The sequence below is a fragment of the Rhincodon typus genome, chromosome 4, assembly GCF_021869965.1.
Source record: "Rhincodon typus isolate 14 chromosome 4, sRhiTyp1.1, whole genome shotgun sequence".
Classification (NCBI taxonomy): Eukaryota; Metazoa; Chordata; class Chondrichthyes; order Orectolobiformes; family Rhincodontidae; genus Rhincodon; species Rhincodon typus.
Genome location: NC_063335.1, coordinates 95,392,904 through 95,417,118, shown reverse-complemented (window position 1 = coordinate 95,417,118; position 24,215 = coordinate 95,392,904). Strand labels below are relative to the sequence as shown.

At 40.1% G+C, this 24,215-nt stretch overlaps 1 protein-coding gene across 1 annotated transcript in view; it reads right to left on the bottom strand.

Moving 5' to 3' along the window:
• tg (thyroglobulin) overlaps positions 1-24,215 on the bottom strand; it is a 299,968-nt gene that overhangs the window by 172,311 nt on the left and 103,442 nt on the right. The window contains exons 29-31 of the mRNA XM_048596176.1: positions 21,951-22,034; positions 19,498-19,635; positions 17,406-17,585 (exon numbers count right to left, since the gene is read on the bottom strand). Of these exons, the coding sequence (XP_048452133.1) occupies positions 17,406-17,585; positions 19,498-19,635; positions 21,951-22,034 (402 nt within the window). The remainder of the gene's footprint in view (positions 1-17,405; positions 17,586-19,497; positions 19,636-21,950; positions 22,035-24,215) is intronic.

Here is a 24,215-nt window from a genome sequence, read left to right as displayed (position 1 = left end):
TCTGAGGAAGGGTCACCGGACCCGAAACGTTAACTCTCTTTTCTCCTCCACAGATGCTGCCAGACCTGTTGAGCTTTTCCAGCAACTTTGTTTTTCTTCCATTTAGTAGTTCCCTGCAATGTATTTTCCATTCAATGATTCTTTACACCCATTTAGTGAGGCACTAGCCTAATTCTCCCATTTAGTAGTTCCTTGATGCAATTCCTCCATATACTGGTGCAACGCTCAAGTTCTCCAATTTATTGATGTTCTGCAACATTTCTCCATTTTACTGATGGCCTGCCCCTATTCTTCCATTTAGAGGTTCTCTGTTCCTAACCTCTAAATTTCTCATTTACTGTATCAAATCTCCCATTTATCCATTCCCTGCACCAGTTCCCCCATTTACTGATTCCTTGCATCAATTCTTCCATTTTGTAGTTCCCTGTAACAATTCTTCAATTTTGTGGTCCGCTGCACTAACTATATAATTTAGTGGCGCCATGCACCAATTGTCCAAATATTGATGCTCCAATTCTGCCCTGCTCAAATTCTGTCATTTTCTAGTGCCCTGCACAAAATCTCCAACCAACTGATGCTTTGCAACATTTCTCTTATTTACTGATAACCTGCCCCTCTTCTCCCATTTAGAAGTACTCTGCTCCAATTCACTAATTTATTGGCAGTCTTCATCAATTCCCTAATATGGTGGCACCACACACAAATTCTTCCAATTCACTGGTGCCCTACACCAATTCTCCCAATAAGTGATTCCCAGCTCAATTCTCTCATTCAATGACGTCCTATACCCAATTCTACCAGTCAAGGGTGCCCTACACTAATTTCCCAATTCAGTGACGCTCTACACCATTTCTCCTATTATCTGATGCCCTGCACTAAGTTCCTTCATTTAAGTGATGCCCTAACCCAATTCTCCCATTTAGGGGTTCAGTATGTCAGTTATCCCATTTACTGATCTCCCTGAAACAATTCTTCCAATTTGTGGTCCGATGCACCAGTTATCTAATCTAGTGGCACTGTACCTCAATTCTCCAATTATCGATGCCCTGCACCAATTCTCCCATTTAGGTTCCTGATACAATTCTTCCACAAAATTCTTCAAATTCAGTGGTACCCTAAACCAGTTCTCCCATCCATTGATGGTTTACACCAAATTTTCCATTTACTGATTTCTTGCAACAATTCTTTCATTTAGCATTTCTGTGCAAAAATTCTCCCATTTCATGTTGCCCTATACAAATTCTCTCAATTACTGGTGCCGTGCCCCAGTTCTCTCAATTAAATTGATCATTCACCAAATTTCCCATTTACTGGTACCATGCCGCAATTCTTCAATTTAGTGGTCCCCTGTCCCAATTCTCTAGCTTTATGGGGCTCAGCACCAAATCTCCCATGTTCCAATGCTGTTTCACTGTGAGATCATTTCACACTCCTTCCCAGACCAATTTTATTCCCCTCCCTATCTGTTTGTATGCTGGTCTCCAGCAAATTTGTCATTCTGAACCAGGACTGTGTTTACAGACATGAAAATTTGGTTCAGAGTTTTGGCAATGATCAGATGGGTTGGGCTAAATTTGACTGTGATATTGTGCTTCTCATAAATTTTGATGGAAAGTTCATGTCCAAATCAGAATGGGACAATGCTGAGAGACAGATAATTCGTATTTTTCCAGATGACCACTCCTGATATCTTATAGCATTTGACCAGTATATGCTTTTGAGGTTGTTTGAGGTAGTTCACTGGCACTAATCCATGACCTTTTCCAGCAAATATCTGCAAACATTTGCTGCATAAATTCATGCATGAATAATGACCTCTTAGTGGAAAGCAAGAGACTTGCAAATGTGTACAGATTTTGCAAGAATTATATCAGATAGATGCCACAGAGCAGACTATTTAGTCCAACCAGTTATGCCATATTTAATGCACCACTCATGCAACTTTCCATTTTTCCTCACCTGAACCTATGATCCTAATCAGTTATTCCCTTCTCCCTCGTATACTTGTTTAGCTTCTACTTAGACACATCTACATTAATTGTTTCAAACATTCCCTTTGATGGCAAGTTCGAGATCACCCAAAGAGAAATCTTCTAAAACGAAAACAGAAACCACTGCAGAAACTCAAGATGGCTCAGTGGTTAGGGCTGCTGCCTCACAGCATGTTCAATTCCACTGTCACGTGACTGTCTGTGCGGAGTTTGCATGTTCTCCCTGCGTCGGTGTGGGTTTCTTCTGGGTGCTCCGGTTTCCACTCACAGTCCAAGATGTGCAGGTTAGATGGCTTCGCCATGCTAAATTGCCCATAGTATCCAGGGATGTGCATGCCAGCTGGATTTGCCATGGGAAATGCAGGGTTATAGGGTAAAGAGGAGAGTCTTTGTGGGATGCTGTTCAGAGAAATCATAGAATCCCTACAGTGTGGAAACAGGCCCTTCGACCCAACAAGTCCACACCAACTCCCCGAAGAGCACCCCACTCAGACCCATCCCCCTACCCTTTCCCTATAACCCTGCATTTCCCATGGCTAACACACCTAATCCACACATCTCTGAACATTATGGGCAATTTAGCACGGCCAATCCACTTAGCCTGCACATCTTTGGACTGTGGGAGGAAACCAGAGCACCCGGAGGAAACCCATGCAGACACGGGGAGAATGTGCAAACTCCACACAGACAGTCACCCAAGGGTGGAATAAAATCCTGGCGCTGGCGCTGCGAGGCAGCAGTGCTAACCACTGAGCCACCGTGCCACCCCCTCTGTGGAGGGTCAGTGTGGACTCAATGGGCTGAATGGCTTGCTTCCATACTGTAAGGATTCTATGAAACTCAGCAGGTCTGGTAGGATCTGTGGCAACTGGATTCAAAAATGTTAACTCTTCTTTCTGTCCTTAGATGATGCCAAATCTGCTGATTTTTTCTAACAATTTCTGTAAGGTTTTCACCATCCTCAGTTCTTTATTTTATTTCAGAGGAATCTTCTGAATCTTCTTTAGATTTCTTGGTGACTATTTTATATTGATGTCATCAATGCCTTTAGTGGATAATTCTCTCATTGCTGAGTTAAAAGGTTCAAGTTCCAGCCAGGAGACTTGAGCAGAAATTCCAAGCCTACATTCCAGTCTTGCACTGGGGATTCACTTCTCTTCTGGAGATGCCATCTTTCAAATTAGACTTTAAACCAAATCCCCTTCTACTCTTCCAGGTGTGTATAAATGATCCCGTGGTCCTATTGAATTATACAATTTACTATTATTAATAGTCATAGCTAGTCACTTATAAATGTTCAATGTATTCAACAACACTCAGCATGGTTTTGCAAAAGGGTAATTATATTTCACCAATTTATTGGAGTTCCTTATAGGAGAATTATACACTGTGGATCAAGGGAACTGTGGCAATCTATGCTTGACTTTTGAAGAAGGCACTTGACAAGGTGCAAAATGAAAGGCTATTTCATAAAATAGAAGCGTATAGTGTAAGGAGTAACATACACGCATGGATAGAAGATTGACTGGCTAACTGAAACAGAAAGCATGCATAAATGGATCTTTTTTTCCTGATTGGGAGAAGGTGACACGTGATATCCCATGGGGATCTATGCAGGAGCCTCAATTTATTATAATTTATATTGCTAACTCAGATAAGGGGAGCAAAGGCATAGTAGCTAAATTTGCAGATGATGCAAAGATTTGTGGGAAAGTATGTTGTTAAGGGGATATAAGGAGGTAGCAGAAGGATACAGGCAGGTTGATTGAGTGGACAAAAATCTGGCAGAGCCCAATGTGGAAAATGTGAAGTTATGAAGTGGGGGGAAGGCGATGGCCTCGTAGTGTTATCACTGGACTGTTAATCCAAAGACAGAGTTAATGTTCTGTGAACAAGAGTTCAAATCCCATCATGGCAGATGGTGGAATTTGAATTCAATTGAAAAAAAAACCTGGAATTAAGAATCTAATGATGACCATGTATCATTGTTCATCATCTTGTTCACTAATGTCCTTTAGGGGAGGAAACTGCCATCCTCACCTGGTCTGGCCTACATGTGACTTTAGACCTACAGTAATGTAGATGACTCTTAACTGTCATCTGGGTCATTTGCGATGGGTAATAAATGCTGGCCTAGCCAGTGGCACATTCATCCTGTAAAGAGAAAATCATTTTGACGGGAAGGATAAAAAGGCACAGAATATCACAGAGACGTTGCTGCAAGAGAATCTGGTTTGGGAACTAAATATCCAAGGATATGCGTTCTATTGAATGGGCACGTAGACAGGCAGTGGTAGTGGTGTTGCCTTGTAAGTAAGAAATAAAATTAAATCGATAGCAAAAAGTGATCTAGAGTTGGAAAGCATAGAATCTGTGAGCTGCAAGAGTAAAAAGACCCTGATGGGAGTTATGTTCAGGCCGCCTAGCAGTAGTCAGGATGGAGCAGAAAATAAATCAAGAGATAGAAAAGGCATATAAGCAAGGCAATATTACAACAATCATTGGGGACTTCAATAAGCAGGTGACTGGGAAAATCAGGATGGTAGCAGATCTCAAGAAAAGGAATTTGTGGAATGTCTACGAGATGGATTTTTTGGAGCTGTTTGTGGTAGAGTCCACTGGGGAACAGACAATTCTGGATTTGGTGATGTGCAATGAGGCAGACTTGATGAGGGAGCTTGAGGTAAAGGAACTCCTAGGGGGCAGTGACGATAATATGATAGAATTCACTCTGCAGTTTGAGAGGGAGAAACTGGAATCGGATGTAATGGTGTTACAACTGAGTAAAGATAACAACAAAGACATAACAGAGGAGCTACCCAAAGTGATTGGAAAGGGAGCTTAGCTGGGAAGACAGTAGAGCAGCAATGGCAGGAGTTTCTTGGGTAATTCGGGAGGCACAGCAGAAATCTATGCCAAGAAAGAAGAAACATACTGAGAAGAACATGGGGCAACCATGGCCGACAAGGGAAGTCAGGGACAGCATAAAAACAAAAGAAAAATCAGACAATGAGGCAAAGATTAATGGGAAGCCAAAGGATTGGGAAGCCTTTAAAAACCAGGAGACAAAAACTAAAAAAGCAATAAGTGGGAGAAGATGAAATATGAAGGTAAGATAGCCAGTAATATAAAAGAATACTGCATGAGATCTTTTTAGATATATAAAAGGTAGCGAGAAGCAGGAATGGACATTGTACCAATAGAAAATGAAGCTGGAGAAGTAGTAATGGGGAACAAAGAAATAGCAGCGGAAGTACATTAAGAACAAAAAAGCAACTAGGGAGAGAACAGGGCCTGCTAAAGATCAACAAGGTCATCCTATGTGTGGAACTACAGGAGATGGGAGATGGGGGAGACACTAATTAAATATTTTGTGTCAGTTTTTACTGTGGAGAAAGAAATGGAGGCTAGGGAACGTGGAGAAATAAATGTTGATGACTTGAAAACAGTCCAATTACAGAAGTTGAAGTGCTGGAGGTCTTAAAAATCATAAAAATGGATAAAGCTCCGGGACCTGATCAAGTGAACTCTTGGGAAGGGTCACCAGACCCGAAACGTTAACTCTGATTTTTTTTTCTTCACAGATGCTGCCAAACCTGCTGAGTTTATCCAGCAACTTCTGTTTTTGTTGTGGTTAAGAAGGCGTTTGACATGCTAGCCTTCATCGCTCAAACCGTTGAGATTAGGAGTTAGGATGTCATGTTGAGGTTGGCCAGGACGTTGGCGAAGCCACCTTTGGAATACTGTGTGCAGTTCTGGTCGCCCTTCTGTAGGAAGGACATTATTAAATTGCAGATGGTTCAGAAAAGATTGTTGCCAGGACTGAACAGTTTGAATTTTAAGGATGGGCTGGAACTTTTTTCATTGGAACATCGGAGGTTGATATTATCGAGGTTTATAAAATCATGAGGGGCATAAATAAGGTGAATTGCAAAGTTCTTTCCCTTAGGGTGGGTGAGTTCAAAACTAAGGACATATTCTTAAGGTGAGAGGAAAAAGATTTAAAAGGGACCCAAGAGGCAACTTTTTCACACAGAGGGTGGTTTGTATGTAGAATGAAATGCCAGAAGAAGTGTCAGATGTATGTACAGTTACAGCATTTAAAAGGTATTTCGATAGGTACATGAATAAGAAAGGCTTAAAGGGTATAGGCCAAATGCGGACAAGTGGGACTAGTTGAGATTGGGAAACTTGGTTGGCATAGACGAGGTGAACTAAAGATGCTAATTCCATGCTGTATGACTCTATGACTATATCAGTCATACCATAACTTCAAGATAGTCAGGAGGCAGAGGTGAGTTAGTGGCCATCACTAAGGAGAAGGTACTAGGAAGCTGAAAGGTCTGAGGGTGGATAAATCACCTGGACTAGATGGACTACAACTGAAAAATCTGACGGAGATAGCTGAGGAAATTTTCAAGGCTTTTCACGATTCACTGGAGCCAGGGAAGGTCCAAGAGAACTGGAAAATGGTTAATGGAACATGCCTATTCAGAAGGGAGGAAGGCAGAAGACAGAAAACTATAGGTTGGTGAGCCTGACCTGGGACATTGGTAAGATTTTAGAGTCCATTATTAAGGATGAGATTTCAGATTATTTCAAAGCGCGTGGCAAAATAGAGCTGAGTCACTGTGGCGTCACCAATGGAAGACCATGCTGATAAATTTGTTAGAATTCATTGAGACAATGTGCATGTTAGGCAAAGGAGAGTCAGTAGACATGATCTATTTGGATTTCCAGAAGGTCTTTGACAAGGTGCTGCACAGGACGCTGTTAAATAAGATAACAGGCCATGGTTCCAGGCAAGGTACTGGCATTGATACTAAATCGGTTGACTGGCAGAAGGCAGGGAGTGAAGATAAAGAGGTCTTTTTCAGGAATGGCTGAACAGTGACTATGGAGTTCATCAGGGGTCATTGTTGGGACGGTTCACATTCTACATTAACGATCTGGATGAAGGAATTGAAGCCATCATTGCTACATTTGCAGATGACACAGAGATAGCAGGAGGGATGGGTAGTGTAGAGGAAGCAAGAAGGCTGTAGAAGGACTTGGACAGGCTCAATGAGTGGGCAAGAAGTCACAGATCGATTACAATGTGGGAAAGTGTAAGGTTATGCACTTTGGTAGGAAGAATAAACATAGATTATTTTCTAAACAGGGAAAGGCTTCAGAAATCTGAAACACAATGGGACTTAGGAGTCCTAGTTCAGGATTCTCTTAAGGTTAACATGCAGCTTCATTTGGCAGTTAGGAAGGCAAATGCAATGTTAGCATTCCTTTCAAGAACAAGAGTAGGGATGTACTACTGTGGGTTTATAAGGCCCTGGTCAGGCTGCGTTTGCAATATTTTTGGGCCCTGAACCTAAGGAAAGATGTGCTAGCATTGGAGGGGTTCCAGAGAAGGTTTACAAGAATGAGCCCAGGAATGAAGGGCTTATCATATGAGGAGCGGTTGAGGACTCTAGGTCGGTACTGTTGAGGGACTGAACACAACGGTAAAGATATCATTTTTCTCTTATACATATCATTGGTGAGACCACATCTCATAATTCACACACTCACCTGTCTTTATTTCAAAGAACAAAGGGGTCCTTGCTGGTGCTCTGGCCAAAGTTAAGATCTCAACTGACACCTAAAGCACGATTTGATCATTTATTTCATTACTGTTTATGGGAGCTCTCAGCCTAAATTGGCTGCTGTGTTTCCTACATTTCAACAATTTCAATACTTCAAAGGTATTTTATTATCTCCAGTGTATTTTGGGAAATCCTGAGGATGGGAAAACATAAATTCTTTGTTAAGGGAGAAATGAATCAGTAGTAAGACCTTGTTGGGAAGAAACTAGATGTGATGTAAATAGAAAGGAAAATCAGATGAGGTATAAGATAGTTTGAGAAATACCATCATCCCATTACCATCCCGCTGACAAAGACCAATTCCACCCCCTTGAGTCCAACAAAACATAAAGAGAATTTGTGCTTTTTTTAGGAGTGCAAAAAATCAAAAAGATTTTATTCCTTTTAAGTCTATAACTTGTTAATTAGGTTGTGAGATATTTTACTACCACATCAGAAAAGGGAAGTCTCAGCAATGAGTAGGATTCACCTCAGGCAGTCTCTGTCTCTAAGGCTAACCTTCCTCATCTATCCATCTCCTCTGAGCTGTTGTAATTCCTTAATCAAAACCATCACAGCTGGAGAAAGCTGTCGTAAAATACTATGTCTTGTAAAACCTCAGATGAAAGAAGCCTGTTTAGGGGCTAATGATATTATACACTGCTGAATTTTTAGAAAATAATACTCATTAGTGTGCCAGGGCCTTGCACTATCAGAATCCAAGTTTTACATGTAATATCAACAATATAAAACAATTAGCAACTTAGTGAAAGTTGACAGAAAGTAAAGAATAAAATTATTTATATTAGACTTCAATCAAGAACTGGAAATATATTTGAGTCTAATTATTTTACAATTAGAAGGAAGCATTTTTAGAGAAAGTTTCAATACGTTCCCCAGTGTCTGTTGCCAAGAAATGTAACTTTTTTATGGAGTTATAGATAAAAAATAAATAACCATTCGCCATCCAACTCTATTAGTTCCAGTCCTTAAGAGAAGACAATTAAACAGCCAACAGGAGGAATTGGCTGTTCATTGGTGGAGGAGACCAGCACATCTGACCGAAGCACTTAGCTGAAGCAATTGCAACTTTCTTAAGCCAAAAATGCTAAATGGATGATCCATTTCAACTTCCTCCTCTGGTCTCTAGCAGCTCAGATGCCAGACTGCCCTGATGAAATTTGATTCATTCTAAGAGATAAAAAGAATGGCCAAGCAGACTGGACACAGAGGAAGCTATAAGCCTTGATAACATCTTGGCTGTAGTGTTTAAGACTCGAGCTCCAGAATTAGCCATGCCCTCAACCAGGATTTTCCTATGCAATTACAACACTGGCATCTACACAATATGATGGAAAACTTCTCAGGCATCTCCTGTACGCAAAAGCAGGATAAATATAATCTGGTCAGTTACTGCCTGATCAATCTGTTCTCAATCATCAGCAAAGTTATGGAAGGTTGACAGTGCTATCAAGTACCCTTATACAACAATAACCTGGTCATCAATACTCAGCTTAGATTCTACCAGGATCATTTACCTCTCGATATCATTAGCCTTGTCGAAAAATGCTTAAGAGAGCTAAATGCCAAAGGAGAGGTGAGAGTAACATTGCAGTAATATGTTACCAAGTTTGGCCTCAAGAAGCCCTAACACATTAATATTGATAGGATTTAGGCAAAATCTTTCCACTGCACAAGCACACCTCACACAAAGGAAGATGGTTGTGGCTGTTAAAAGGCCAATCATTTTAGATCCAGGATGATGCTGCCAGAATCATTTAGGGTAGTTTCTTAGGCCAAAACATCTTCAGTTACTCATTCAATCACCTTCCCTCCATCACAATCTGAGAAATGAAAATAATTACTTGTGATTAAACAGGACACATTTCTATTCACAAATCCTCAGGTAATAAACATATAAAAGTAGAGAATAGGAGCAGGGTTTACCATTCTATCCTCTGAGCTTAGACTGTCAGTTGATTAGGTATAGCAGATACTGTCTTGCCCTCAGTGCTACTTTCCTGTCTACCCTGTGTAGCCTTTGACTTCCTTGTCAACGAAAAATTTATCTAAGTCAGCCTTTAAAATATTCAGTGATCGTGCCTTCACTGCTCTGTGGGGAAGTGAATTCCACAAAGAGATGATCTTCTGTGAGAAGAAAAAGATTTCCTTATCTCCATCTTAATGGAAGAATATTTTCAACTGTGTCCCCTAATTACAGTCTCCCCCTAAAGGTAAACATCTCAGTATCCACCTTGTTAAGTCCGCTTAGGATTTCATACATTTTAATAAGATCACCACTCATTCTTCTGAACACCAACTGATACAAGCCCAGCCTTTTCAATCTTTCCTCAGTAGACAATTTTAGGGTTTCCTTTGTACCTCTTCTAATACAATTATATCCTTTTTCAAGCAAGAAGACCATGGGCTGAATCTTATGTTTTCTTTGGCTAAGTGTCAGTTTTGCCAAGTTTCATAGAGTGCTTCTCTCAACAAGGCCGAGTGTGTTTTCTCACTATATCTTACCAAACTCACCACATTAAGTCCTGACTCTGCCCTCTCTCACGCCCACCACCGTTACACACAGTTTATGAGGCTGTTGAGAAGTAATAATCCCCCTTAATCTGCAATTCACTGCTTCCTGGTGAGAATCTTGCTTCGAAGTCTGGAACTTAGTTAAAAGATGCACTGAATTGTTCTCAATTATGAGATAGGTCTCGCAAGATGACTCATGTGATTTCTCACCAATAGTCCACATCATTCAGGCCCCTGTAAGATTCTGCTCCTGATGGCCCACAATCACTTTCTCAAGGACAATCAAGGATGGGCAATAATTGTCAGCACTACTCACATCCCATGAATAAATGAAAAGCAGAGAAATTTTTAATTACACTGGTGCAGGAATAAACTTTTTATCCCATTGTTCACTAAAAACGTGGATATCCCGTTGCCCTAGCCACATAGCTATCAGCTCACACTTCCATCAAATTGCAGCACAGAATGGTTGTTAGGTAAATAAAATAAATCCAAGAGAAAGGATGCACGGTTCGATCATAATTTCGCCCGATGTTTTATCATGGAAAACACAATCCCTTTAATAAGCAGGCCCTGTGTTGTTTCAGTGCTCCCAGATGCTAACTATTACAGACATCAGGTGATGTGGTGATGAAAAAAAGACACAATTCATTCATGGATCTGTTTTCTGGGTCAACAAGAACATTTGCTGTTATCACCATAGCATATTCCACCTCTTCAAACAAACAGATTGGAAGCTAGATTGGCTTTAGGACACCTAAGTTACGACTCAATAAGAAAAAAAAGGTAACACATGGCCCGACTCCCGACGAAAATATATTTTGTGCTCGCATAAGGATAACAAGCCCCAGTATAACTAGAGCTATCATCTGACTTGGGATTGTTCAAGGAAACTGATACCAGCTGTTTAAATAAGAATGAAACTGCTTCCCTGCGTCCATAGGCAACACATAGAAACAAGGTTTGAGTTCAGATCCAGGGGGAGGTGGGTGGTGTGGTGGAGGTGAAAGGGTGGGTTCCTCCTAACATTGATCATTTTGTTTAAATTGCAATGACACAGCATGAGAGAAAATAAAACAACGGAAATATCAGCTCTTGCCTAAGGGAGGAGGGTAGAAGAGGAGAGGCCTTTGCTATGTTTAGGAGAAGCTTCACCAAATATTTCTTGGCCATTATTAAGAGCTCAGGATCTGGAACAGATGTGAAAACATACACCAACTGACAATTTATCACAAGTTCCATTGGACTGCTCACTTCGTCTTCCGTCATTAAGCCAAGGAAATTAGATTTATGCGTAGCCCATTGTCCTTTAAAGGGGCAGTACACTCATAGAATAGTCACTTACATTGCATGGATGACTCAGTTAAGGAGATTATGGCTTACTGTGATTCTGGGCAACGAACCAGGATCAGTACTGAGACATATAAATACTGGCCCTTGTGGTAATGAACTGCACATCACCTCTAAATTACCCTCCAAATCACACACAAAGCTGTCTTCCAATATGTGACCATTCCTCAATGTCGCTTGGTCAACATCCTGGTATTCCCTTCTCCAAGTTCCTTTCCCACAAGGAAGTTCAAGATTAAGTTCAAGGTTAAGTTTTACCTTTCCAATTTAGGTTGGGTAATAATTGCAGGCTTTCCAGCAACATACAAACCGGACAATTAATTAAAAAAACACTTTGCAAATGATCACTGGATAATTTATTGTACTCAAGCCTGTGAAAATTATTTGCTCCATGATACAGTTGACTTTATAACTGTACAATATCTCAGCAGTTTCCCTTTACCCTCCTAAAGCGGAAATTTGGAAGAATCAGAAATATTTATCTAGAATCTAGAAAGAGCAATGAGGGTCAGGGCTGAGTGAGATTGGCATTGTGTAGGATTTCTGGGTCCAGTACATTATCTGCTGACATCCATGGTTTTACTATTACTGCTCTGATTTTGCATTTTATGCTCTGACCTGGTAGATCTCACATGCTTTATTTGGCAGCTTTATCAACTTCTGTCATTTTGTGTATATTTCCTTTCTGCATCCATATGTCTAAAATGTATTAATTCAGTCTCTTCAAACTGAATACCCCCAAACTGGTATCATTTCATAGAATCCTTACAATGTGAAAGCAGGCCATTCAGCTGCCACCACCAACCAATCTCAGCAACCACGTCTTTCCTTGTGCTTGATGTAACCTTATGGTCTCATTTTTGTAGCTTAGCTTCCACATTTCAATTCCTACCCATCTGTGAGAACCTTTCCTGAGCAATAGCAAAAGAAAATGGTCTTAGTAAGGAATCATGAATAAATCAGCAACTGACTTCAAATAACTGAATTCCTAATTTACTCAGTGTAGAGATAACAAGCAGCATCAGAGGAGCAGGAAAGCTGACGTTTCGGGCCTAGACCCTTCATCAGAAATGGGGGAGGGAAGGGGGTTCTGAAATAAATAGGGAGGGGGGGCGGCGGATAGAAGATGGATAGAGGAGAAGATAGGTGTAGAGGAAACAGACAGGTCAAAGAGGCAGGGATGGAGCCAGTAAAGGTGAGTGTAGGTGGGGAGTTAGGAAGGGGATAGGTCAGTCCAGGGAGGACGGACAGGTCAAGGGGGCCAGATGAGGTTAGTAGGTAGGAAATGGGGGTGCGGCTTGAGGTGGGAGGAGGGGATAGGTGGGAGGAAGAACAGGTTAGGGAGGCGAGGACGAGCTGGGCTGGTTTTGGGATGCGGTAGGGGGAGGGCCTGCTGTGTTCATCCAGCTCTACACCTTGTTATCTCAGATTCTCCAGCATCTGCAGTTCCTACTATCTCTCTTACTCAGTGTAGAGCTTTGAATGGCTAAATAATCAAATTCATTATTGAACTGAATAAATAAATTCACATTTCAGCAAATAATTATTCATCAGTTGAATGAAATTATTGAATAAATAATCCATTCTCTGAATTGATTATGTGGCACGGTGGAAGTGCAACAGTACTTAAATAAATATAAGCCATTAGTTGTATAATCAATTATATCTGGGTAGTCAATTTCCTATCTGAACAAACATATCTTCCAAAAATATGTTGAGGGAATATTCAACAGCTGTGAGTCAATCTTCTGAGTTGTTTAATCTGCATACAGTGACTATTGCTAAACTCACCCCTAGTTGCACAAAATGACCACTCTCTAGAAGTATTCCTTCAGCACTCTGTTCCCCAGACAAAGTTTAACCTGTATTTCTCCAGCCAGTTCCTTTGTTTATGGTTCCTGTATTCTAATGGACCTTCCTTCTATCCCAGCTGCTTTCTTCCCCCATTTTATTGGGAAGTGTATCCCTCCCAACTGCTTCCGACCTCGCTTCTGTTTCCAATTTTCTGAGCCTCTGTGCTACAAGTCTATAAATAATTTAATAATCAGATATTACTGAGCTGCCTGAGTATTTCCAAATTTAGATTTTCTGATGGGAACAAGGGATGGGGTAAAAAAAAACAGCTGACCGTGGGCATTAAGTTGGATATCAGGGAGAACACTCAACACAAACATTGTAATCTGAGTTTGGAGAAATAAAATAGGAAAAGGGCCAAACGAATTGCATGAAATAAAACAATAGCAAAGAACTGGACCCAAAATGTTAACAGGAATTGTAAGCTTGAGAGTCTGAAAAGCTAACTGCACTTAGAAAACTTCAGTAGTCAGCAACTATTAAGTTCAGAACTATCAAGGGATTTCTGTGCTGCCTCCTGTCCCTAGCCTACCATTGATCACACTTTCTCCATCCTTATTGACATTCTTGAACACCCTCTGCAATACGCATATCAGGAAACCCCCAGCTAATTTAGATGTGATGGACTGTACTCAGCTGCTCAGCAAACATAGAAACTATAAGGACAAGCACATGGTGAACCTAAGAAACCTGTTTCTGTCAACCTCAGAGTGACAAATTGCCTTATTGGGCTGATAGGAAGAAAAAGAATCTTGGTCAAGAAAGGCATTAACAAGGTAGCAACATCTTACTAAAGCAACATGAAAACCAAAATCACCAAGATAAGAAGAAAATTGGTTTTCGTTCTAATGCCTGCTTCAGCACTGTGAAGGAGAGGAAAATGCAGACAAAAGCAGCCAGTATGAGAGTGATTTTTTGGGCAGTAAATGCAATCTCGGGTGACTAGTTTGCTTTTCATACAAAAGTTGGCGTATATGTAACAAGCCTGTGTTATCCAGCATTTGGAGCTGGAAATGATCACAACATCAGTGCCTTGACACCGGAAAAGAAAACATCAGCCTATTATCTCCCAGATTGGTCACAAATTAATCATTAGACGTCTCAAAAACTAATTCTTTAATGAATTTTAAATTGCATTTCAATAATTGCTTCCTCCAGCTCTCTAAAGATTCAGTTCCATAGCCTGCCCACTCTGTCACTGAAATATTGTTTCTGCAGATTAGTTCCAGTGCAGGTCAGATCCCCTGAGTCTACTAGGCCAGATAAGCTGAAGTTGCTTACCATGCTTTATGTTGTGCACTCTCTTCAGAATCCCCAAATCAGCAATCTCCTCTTCTCCAGCGAAAACATGATGAATTTATATGTTCTGGGTATAGTTATTTTGGATCCTCATAAACCACCACACCAGACTATGTTACTTTATCTAATTGGTAAACTGGCAGTGCTAAATGTGGAATCAGCCTGGTATTTCATCACTAGATGGGTTTTTGGCTCTGTAAATAGTTTTTAATGAATTGTTTGTGTAAAATATGAACTTTTTTTCTGTTATCAAAACAACCCCATCACATTAAATGGAACTGGATAGAGGCCAACTACTTTATGAAACATTACAACTTGGAAGTAATTTGTTTCCTCATATGTTGAGAATTGATATATGATAAGGACTTTGGAAGGCACATTTTTGATCAGATCATGATCTTCAAGGAACAAAACCGATGAATTCCATTGTATTTATTGTTTGGTGTGGCTCTTTACCCAGGGAAAAGATCAATAAGAGGTGAGATTTGTTTGGTTGCAGGCGGTGACGCACGGTTGTAAAAACATGATAGGTTATCTGAAATATACATGCCCCCTAGTTTTATTCCAGATAATTCTTTTACATTCCAATTACCGAAGTCTCTGAGTGGAGATGCACTTGTCAATTATATAATCCACGTTAAGGCCTGACTTTATCACAGCCCTGAGGTGAGGTCCAGTTATGTCTCAAGCCGAAGCATCCTTCTTTTGGTGACCTTGACTCTGACACAGACAATTAAGAGAACTCAGGTCAGAAATGGGACTGTTGAGAATGCATTTAGTGAGACAACCTCAATTAAGGCATCCATATTTTTTCTGTTTTGTTTATAAGTTGCCAATTAGTGACCCATATAATTTTTCAAACAATGCAACTTTGAGAGAAAGTCCAAGAACTCTTCTCTCCATTTTGAGATGTATATCTCTCCCCTGCCCAGCCCTCACAACATCTTAATTTTATGGTTTTGCTTTCAGCAGAACTGGCCTATATTCTGCTATTAACACCTACACTGGATCTGTGTGGTGTCACTCTCTACCACCATTTCCACTCCCATTTAGAATCATAGAATTGTAGAATCCCAACAGTGTGGAAGCACGCCATTCAGCCCATCGAGTCACACCAACCCTCCTAAGAGCATGCCACCCAGACCCACACATCTACCCTATCCCTATAACTATGCATTTCCCATGGCTAATCCACCTAGCCAGCACATCCCTGGACACCAAGGGCAATTTAGAATGGCCAATCCGCCTAACCTGCTCATCTTTGTACTGTGGGAGGAAACCGGAGCACCTGGAGGAAACCCACGCAGACACAAGAAGAATGTACAAACCCCACACAGATAGTCACTCAAGGCTGCAATCAAACCCAGGTCCCTGGCACTGTGAGGCAGCAGTGCTAACCGTTTGTTCTGTGACACATTTTATTTCCACATTCCCTCACTTTCTAATCTTTCCCTGACCTTCCTTTCTGTACTGTTTGTTTCCCTTCAACTTTTTCAACAACGTAAAAGCTGTCTTCAGTTCGGAAGAAGGGTCCAAATGGATTTGAAATGTGAACCTGCTCAGTCTCTTCAGACTTTGTTTTCACTTCAGTCCAGTGGATTGGTTTTTCACTGACAACTTAAAACATTTTTTTTTAAGTTTACAGAGCAGACGATTGAAGAAAAATCTTCCAAGAACGACACATAAACTGACCTTACCTCTTCTCCATTAATTTGTGACTCATATCTTGTGAGTTAAAGCCAAAATGCATTTCGTTTGTGCTCACCACTAAGTTTAATGGCATTTGCTGACTTTGGGGACAGTGAACCTTCTCACAAAATATCCCAAATCCTAAGTCATCAGCTAGCTCAAGGTGAGACGTTGCCAAGTCTAGTGGCTGTGAGCAGTGAATAGCTGCCAAGTTGAGCAGAAAACTTACTTTGGAGGTAAAGCCAGAAGATAAATGGACAAGATTAGCTGAGACAGCGCTGAATAAGGTAATATGGCACCCCAATAACTCAACAACCCTATTGGTGTTGAACCTATTGTTGCAAAAAACAGTTACATCTGTTAGTTTTGTTCTCTGCTGAACACAAGTGAAGACACAGCCAAGGTGTCTTAGTGTCTCAGTGCACATGAATAATGACCAGGGCTAACCTCTTTTCCCTTACTGTCAAAAAATAGATCTGATGGAAATGTAAGTGGGATGTGTGCATATGTTTTCCATCTGCAATTTTTAAAGGAGTTTGGAGTCCTCCTGACACTTTGAAAAACTGGCCTCATATGACATCCTATCCATGTCAGTCATGTCATATCCTTACATATGCACCTCACAGCAACAGTCATCAGATAGTAATTGGGTGACAGAAACCCCTAGTGATTTTCCTTCCTGCTTAACCCTAGGCTAGGTCAAAACATGCATCATCCCCATCACTTCAGATGTGTTCATCTATAGTGATGCAAATAGAATTACAATAAAATTAAATAGAATTATTCATGATTCCACAAAATGACATAGAATTATATAGAAGTTATATACAATTTCAAAGTTGAAACAGGCATTTTGAGTTTATATTGATATTTATCCTTAAACAGGCAATTGTGCTAATTCCCTATTGCCACTCTGTTCCCGTATTCTGTTTATTCCTTTTTTCCTTCAACCACCTATTCAGAGACATTGACAATCAGTAACTATGGTAGCTCTTTCCACAACCTGACAATATTGTAAATAAGGTTTGTCCCACTCTTTCCTCAATTGATTTAGCATTAAGTGACTTACCTTTTTTCCTGTACACTATTTGTGGTTCCTCAGGTAGGATAAGGCCGCAGTCCATTTCAGAAAAATTACGATTACTACTTTTTTGGCAAAGCTGTGTGTCTGGGTATAGTACGCATTCAAAATGCAGGGCCTCACGGTCCTGTAAAGTTGCCACATTGCAAACATTCACCTCTGTGCAACCTGAAATTAGAAAATGGAAAACCTAGCTCAGTGAACAACAAAATAACCGTAACTCTGTCTGAATTGCGCCAGTTTGGACATTCCAAAGAACATCTCTAATACATAACTTGAACGCGGTCACTTTGTGTGCAAGTTTGCATTTCCTGCAGTCTAGAAGATTGGGAAGTTGAGCTGAGATATCGGCTGTGACTCAATGGGTAGTTTGCTGGCCTCTGAGTCTAAAGGGTGTGGAGTGTTCCATGGTGTCCTCAGCAAACTTACTTGTCCAGCAAGATCACACAGGAGAACTGACTCAGAACTATTATGATGTAGGATGCCATTCAGCCCATTGTGTCTACAATGGCTCTCTGAGCAGTTTGGCTTAGTGCCAAACTTCTGCCTTCTCACCATAACCCTACACATTGTGTCTATTTAATGCCTCAGTTGAACCTGTTTCTGACACATTTCCAGGTAGTGTATTCAAGCTACTTGCTGTTTGAGAAAGCTTTTCTCACTTTGTATTTGCTTCTCCAGAAAAACCCTTTAAGTCTATGCCCTCTGGTTCTCAATCCTCTTATAAGTGTGAACAGCTTCTCCCTACCTGCTCTGTCCAGACTCCCATGATTTTGGAAACCTGTATCAAATCTCTTCTTAGCCTTCTTCTTTCCAAGGCAAACAATCATAAATTCTCTAATTTGGCCTCATCACTGATGTTTCTCATCACTGGAATCATTCACGTAAATCTTTTCTATTGAGTGCATTCACAACTTCCTAAAGTGCAGGGCTTAGTACGGGACACAATACAACAGTATAGTTCAGTTGGCTGGCTAGTTGGTTATGATGCCAACTGTGTGCGTTCAATTCCCATCACCAACTGAGGTTACCATGAAGGACTCTCCTTCTCAACCTTACCCCAATTAAGGTATGGTGGCCCTCAGTTTTAAATCACCACCAGTCTTCTCTCGCTAATGAGAGACCCACCCTATGGTCTGGTAAAACTACGGCTACACAATGGAGCAGTTGAGATCTAAATAGCGTCTTATATAAATTCAGCTTTTAAACTCTATGTCCCCAGAATACAGTTTTATTAACAGTTCTCTATATTTGTCCTGAAATTTTATTAGCTTATGCGCATATACACTCAGGCCTCTCTACAAACGCACACTCTTTAGAATAATATCCTTATAATAACCCTTAAGTTATACTGCCTTTTCATGTTCTTTCTCCCAAAATGTGTCACCCCACACATCTCCACAACGAACTTCATTTGCCACCTATCCAACTACTCCACCAGCTTACCAATGTCCTTCTGAATTTATACACTATCCTCCTCAGTTGATAATTTTCAGAAGCTTTATACCGTCTGCAACCTTTGACATTTTCCCCTGCACACCAAAATCTAAATTTATAAATGTCAGGACAAGCAAAGGTCCATTATTGATTCTGGGGAAACTCCATAAAGCAGCTGCCAGTCTAAAAAATACACATTAACTATTGCGCTCAGTTTTGTTATCACTCAGCTAATTTTGTGACAGAATTACTACTGTCTCTTTTATTCCATTAACTTTCCTCACAGGTCTACTGTGTCGAAAGCCTTCTGTAAGTCCATGTACACCACATCATCAGCTTTACGCTCATGTAACACTGTCTTGTTAGCTTTCAAATGATGATTACCTCAGAGCTGTTATGAAAGCCTCTGTACACAATCACATTGCTGTATGTCCTATCTTACAACAGCGGCTGCACTTCAACGGCTTCATAATGTTTAGGGACATTCTGAGGCATGAATGATCTATAATTTCAAATCTTCTTACAACACATGTTTCTTCAGCATTGGTGGTTCTGGAGCAAAGTGCCAATTTTATAATCGAGTATAAAGACACAAATATAATTTGAAAATAAATAAGAGTTTCATCTAAAGTAGGTTCCTTACGTGCCAGACACCACAGCTCTGCCTGTGTCATTGGGAATTGATGCTTGAAAAGCTGGTAACGCTGGTTTGGAACAGACTGGTTCAGATCTACTCGGACAAGTTTGAAGCCCAGCTGTGAGAAGTGTTCTCTGGTGTTTTCTAATCAACACAGAAAATAATTTTTAAATCCTTGTTGCTAAACCGATCAGCTAAGGTTTCACATGTTGGTGGCCACTGTCTTTTTCACGCATCTAAAAACATAAAATATCTGGATCAAGGAAGGACACCCGTGTTCCTAGGGCTTCCAGCTTCCCAACATGACTTCTAAATTGTGTTCCCTCCTACCTCTCATCTCCTGTAAACAATGGGTCCATATGTCTCAATAAAAATATTAACTAAAGTAAAACAACTTTCCTAAAACAACAAACTAAAGAACTTGAAATATTCTGGGGTTGACTCGGATTCTTAATGACTATGAGTGATTTCGACAAGGTAATGGGGAAACATTGTTTTCTTCATTTGGTGAGTCAACAATCAGAGGGTGAGAATTGAAGACATTCAAAAGAATGAAGGGAAAGGTTAAATTTAAGATTTTTTTGCATAGATGTTTGTTAGATCTTAGGAGAACTGAAGGGAGAAAAATATTTGAAAGGGGAAGTGAACAACTATTTGAAAAAGAAAATCTTAGAAATGTGTGCAGAAAGGACAAGTGACTGGGACAATGCTTTCAGAAAGTCAGAAAAGGCTTTATGAGCCAAATGGCCTTCTTGTGTACTGTCAAATTCTATAACATGTGAATATGTTAAGCATGTGCATGTTATAATCACGCAGAACAACTATCCAGGCTACGGCGTCTATAACAAAAGGCAGTAAGGTAGGTCAATGTGTTAAAGCGCCCAAATAACCTCCTGACTCCATGGCTTTCAACCATACAAAGAAGTACCTAATAAAACTCAAGAGTTCCTCTATCAGGAAGCAAGAAAAGCAAGGTGGAGATTTCTTTTTTTGAGCATCTGTCTGTAAGTTAGCTTTGGTAAAAATCCAAATGTTTAGCATGCTGCTGTAGGGACGCGGACAGGTAGAGAAAGAAAGCAGAATAAATATTACAGGGAAATCAGTGATGAAGGTGAAGGAAGATTTGAGTGGCTAGTGAAAGGGAATAACTATGTACAATGGCTTCCACAATTATGTGCTGCCTGAGAGGGTGAATAATCATTGAACTTTAGCCAGGAATTGATTTTCCAAAAAATTCTAATTAATAGACCGTAATTTCTAATCTGGCAATCCTCATCAAAACATGGTGAGAGAATTAGCCCTTGGCGTGAATTGATCCAGTGGGATTTGCTCCTTCATTCCCTAGACTGATGGTGGGATCTGCTTCAACTCAGTCTGTGTGATCACTGAGCTGAATGGATCTTCAAAGGTCAGGTTTCATAGTGTAATTGTGTTGCCCCACCCCAGCCCAGTGCTGAAAGATGGATGGAAATTGCTTCAGCAACAGCCTCAGTTGGCAGTGTTGGTGGAACAAAGTGATATTGAATAATTGTTAATTTTTAAACTATCTTCCAGTTTACCCTTTGATCAACTGCACAAGGCAAGGTGGTCCTTAAGTTGCCTGAGCCACTACATTAACACTGCAGAAGGCACAGATTAATTGATATCTTATTGACAATGTTGGACATACAACACCGTTCCATCATTAAAGTGTAACTTTATATAGCTTTCATCTTTTTCTGTTATTCATTCAGGGATTTGGACTTTGTTGACTGGTCTAGCATTTATTGTCCACCATTCAGTGCGCTTATAAAGGTAATAGTGAAGTGCCTTCTTAAACCGCTGCCATTTATTTTGAGTAGAAATGTCACTATGTCAGTGAAGGAGCTCTAGGATTTTGACCCAGAGAAACTAAAGGAACAACAATATATTTCCAAGTCAGGATGTTGCTGGTGGTGTTCCTGTTAGCCAGTGATGGCTGCATACCTGAATTGCTAACAAAAATAAAGGTGGACCTATTCAATATCTACCATCACTTTGTGTAAGAAATACAAGAACATGAGTGACTCCTAACTGCTCTTCGTAAGCACTTAGTTCTCAACCTCACATGATAACAAAGGTAAAGATTAAATGCTGACTTTACAAATAGGAACCTAGAAACACACAAATCAGAACAGGAGTAGGCCATTCAGCCCTTCGGATCTCCTCCATTCCCTGCCCCCCACTGATAACCTTTCATACACTCACTTAGCAAGAACCTATCTACAAGTTAAATGAGTAGGATATACAGTCCTCGTGCCCCTTCTGCCATTCAACTAGATCATGGCTGAGCTGTGCTTTAACTCCATTAATTCATCGCAACTTCATATTTTTAATACCCATACCAAACAAAAAGAAAATCTATCTTGCTCTTGGAAGCTTGAATTGTTTCAGAAATTTGTCAGAGAATATGCCTTTTTGTGCGTTAGCTTTACAAATACCTGGCACATCTGGGGTCTGTTGAATTTCAAGAACTTTCCCAGTACATTCAGGGGATGACTTTATCCGTGTGTTCATGTTGGAATCTAAAAAAACATTTTAAATAGAAACATTAGTTCAAATAACTTGGGATATTTGGAATAAATGTGCCTATAAGAATAGTTCCTGAGTTAGGCCACCAAGTGATATGTTAAACAATTTGTGACTCTAGGGGGAAATAAATAATATTGATCCTGCTCCCTAATGGTCAACAGTGATGAACCACGTGGCTCTGATTCTTGGAACAGTCAAATGGCTCTGCTTAGTTTTACGGAGAAACAAACAGCCTTGAGTTTAAGGCCAATGGGCTTCCATGATTCTCAAAACTTGAACAACCTATTGAGATAAGAATAATTCTTCACAAAAATGAATAGTTCATCTCTCCTATTCTTTCCAAACCAACTATTTCTAATGTAAAGGATCCTTCAGCAGCAGGCAGGGATTGTGAGGGAGGTTAGCTTGAGTAATTGAGCCATGACCTCCAGCAGTAGATGGCAGAAGTGTGGGTGGGCACTATGACAGTATCTGAGGCAGTCGAATGGACACTTTCTGAAGGTAAGGGGTTCTTTTCGGGAAGGAGGCCTGATGGAAATGAGAAGACGAAGGATTATTTCAACCACATGTAAAACCGAGGGTTAACTCATTTGAGGTTGTGTAATTATGACTACACTTTAAAACCTTTAATAAGAATAAAAGTATTGCAGAGGTAATGGTTCAGTGGTATTATCTCTAGACTATTAATCTAGAGACCCAGGTAATGTTTTGGGGACCCGAATTTGAATCCCACCATGGCAGATAGTTTGATTCAACAATAACCTGGAGTTAAGAGTCTAATGATGACCATGAATCCATTGTTGATTGTTGGGAAAAAGCCATCTGGTTCACTCATGTCCTTTTAGGAAGGAAATCTACCACCCTTACCCACTCTAGCCTACATGTGACTCCAGATCCCAGCAAAGCACTTGACTCTTAAATGCCCTCTGGGCAATTAGGGATGGGTAATAAATGATGGACCAGCCAGTGACATCCACATACCGTGGTTGATTACTAAAACAAAAACCATGTACATATTGTGTTTATTTCAAGTAATCTTTCATTTGACATTAAAAAAAAAGTCAAGTAACATGTACTCATTTGGAAAGTTGTGAGTTTTTCCTTTTGCACAATACAGAGATGAAAACAATGATCTTCCAGTATACAGGACATGATCTGACACAGTGACAGAGATGAGGGGTGGAGGAGCAAAGGAATAGAAAATACTCTGAACAGTCTTATTGATTCCGTCTGGGTTTACATAAATGTTTAACCTTAATTTCCCTTCATATTTGTAATGACCTGACCATTTAGATAAAGAGTTACTGGTCCATGGTGTTTTGGTCTTCCATGTGTTCAAATCTAACAGTACAGTACATTAATTTGGAAATTCTGAATTAAAAGGTCTTCAAACCAGGACACTAATCCCATCCAGAGTGCTCCACATCATGGAATAAAACCTGTTCTAAATAGTCGAGGTGAAGTTTCAATGGATGAACAATTAAAGGTGGAAGAGATGGAAATTAACCTTTACATATAATTTCTCATGTTGTAGCACTCTATATTGCAGATACTGATACATACAAATTCTTCTCTTGGTGAGAATTTATCAAAATTTACTTGTCATTACTTCTCAGTTCTCTAAGATATTGAAACTAAATAAGTAAAATAAAGATAAAGTCCTCAAGCTGCTGGAAATCTGAAACAATCGCAGAGAATTCAGGAGAAAGTTAGCAGGCCTGGTATCTATGGAGAGAGAGATAGGCAATGTTTTGAATCTGATTTGACTCTTCTTCAGATTATGTTCCATTCTCTATGTTTGTTTCTAATGCACAGAAATTAGCTGACCTATATGATTTATTTTCAATGTGTCCTTGTAGCTACAGAACGGAGAAGTGAAAGGTTTTAATCCTAGTCTATAATAACCAAACTCATCTCGAGTAGCATGGTGCTGAGAAAGGTATAATCTTTTGTTGAATTATTGTCACTAAAGGGAAGATAGACACACAAACAGACTTGGTTACGCTGCCTGCCAAAGTGAAATAATCTTCCAGCACTTATTGTCAATGAATAGTCACTTTAGGAAGATATGTGAGAGCTACTAGTATCCCAGAACTGCATTCAACATTTAGTGAAAGGGATTAGTGCTCTAAGATAAGGATTGAACAAAATAAGCAACGACAAAATCTTAAAAG